The following is a 1,421-nucleotide window of genomic DNA, read 5'->3' on the forward strand; positions in this document are numbered from 1 at the left end:
TTCCTTTCTTCCTTTCTTTCTTTCTTTCTTTCTTTCTTTCTTGCCTAGGTCTTGCTCTGTTGCCCAAGCTGGAGTGCAGTGGTGCAATCACGGCACACTGTAGCCTCAACCTCCTGGGCTCAAGCCATTCTCCTGCCTCAGCCTCCCCAGTAGCTGGGACTACAGGCGTGCACCGCTATGCCTGGCTAGTTTTTGTTTTTCGTTTTTGGGGTTTTTTTTGAGATGGAGTCTTGTTCTTGTTGACCAGGCTGGAGTGTAGTAGTGCCATTTTGGCTCACTGCAACTTCGCCTCCCGGGTTCAAGTGACTCTCCTGCCTCAGCCTCCCAAGTAGCTGGGAATACAGGCATGCACCACTACACCCGGCTAATTTTGTATTTTTAGTAGAGAAGAGGTTTCACCATGTCGGTCAGGCTGGTCTCGAACTCCTGACCTCAGGTAATCCACCCGCCTCGGCCTATCAAAGTTCTGGGATTACAGGTGTGAGCCACAGTCGTTGGCTTTTATTTTTTTCCCTCAATTTTTTTTTATAGAGATGGGGGTCTCTCTATGTTGTCCAGGGTGGTCTCCAACCCCTGGCCTGAAACAATCCTCCTACCTCCAGCCTCCCAAAGTGCTGGGATTACAGGCCTAAGCCACCGTACCTGGCCAGATATGTGTTTTCTAAGGTTCTTTGCCGTTTACTGGTCTCCATGCAATTTCAAAGTATGTTCTAATTTACGTAGTACTGCTAATTTTGTGAAGTTTTTTAAAAAACATGTACAATGGTAATGTGATGAGCAGACTATATTTTGGGAAATACCTGCTCTCTGCAGTTTAAGGCCACATTTTACAGTTTGCAATGTCCTTTAACATTTTTGCAACTCTGTGAGGATTACAACATACTTTATTCACAAAGCACTCTTGATTTTTTCAAAATATTTCAATAATTATAAGGCACTTTGTGGTTTCTTTAGTAGTATTGAAGGGGCAAAAGGGTAAAGGGCCGTGTTTTGTCTTCCCTTCTGAGAGTTCGTCATTGACAGATGTGTTCTGTTTTTCCTCTCCAGGGCAAAATACTTCAAAGGGAAAAAGATCCATGGAGAAATCGACATTAAAGTAGAACAGGTAAGTTGGGACATTTGGACCTGGGGGGTCAGTTGTCCATACTGCAAACTGAGTGGCCATTTTTGTGTGATGTAGGTGAATCACCAATTTTTTTCTCCTTCCCAGGCCGAATTCTCTGATCTCAACCTTGTGGCCCATGCCAATGGTGGATTCTCTGTGGACATGGAAGTTCTTCGGAATGGGGTGAAGGTCATGCGGTGAGTATAAAACGGGTACCTTGGTGTTACGAGCGAGGCATAAGAACTCTCCCCCTTAGAGCTGGGGGAAAGTTCCTACCTCCCCACCCATCCTTCTGTGGGCAAGAACTTAGGCATGG

At 45.6% G+C, this 1,421-nt stretch overlaps 1 protein-coding gene across 2 annotated transcripts in view; it reads left to right on the forward strand.

Annotated features, from left to right (window-relative positions):
• The window catches only part of SYN1 (synapsin I), a 59,737-nt gene that overhangs the window by 10,856 nt on the left and 47,460 nt on the right, over window positions 1–1,421 (forward strand). For both annotated transcript variants that reach the window (XM_026451537.1, XM_026451538.1), the window contains exons 2-3: window positions 1,048–1,105; window positions 1,211–1,302. In XM_026451537.1, the coding sequence (XP_026307322.1) occupies window positions 1,048–1,105; window positions 1,211–1,302 (150 nt within the window). The remainder of the gene's footprint in view (window positions 1–1,047; window positions 1,106–1,210; window positions 1,303–1,421) is intronic.

The sequence above is a fragment of the Piliocolobus tephrosceles genome, chromosome 12, assembly GCF_002776525.5.
Source record: "Piliocolobus tephrosceles isolate RC106 chromosome 12, ASM277652v3, whole genome shotgun sequence".
NCBI lineage: Eukaryota > Metazoa > Chordata > Mammalia > Primates > Cercopithecidae > Piliocolobus > Piliocolobus tephrosceles.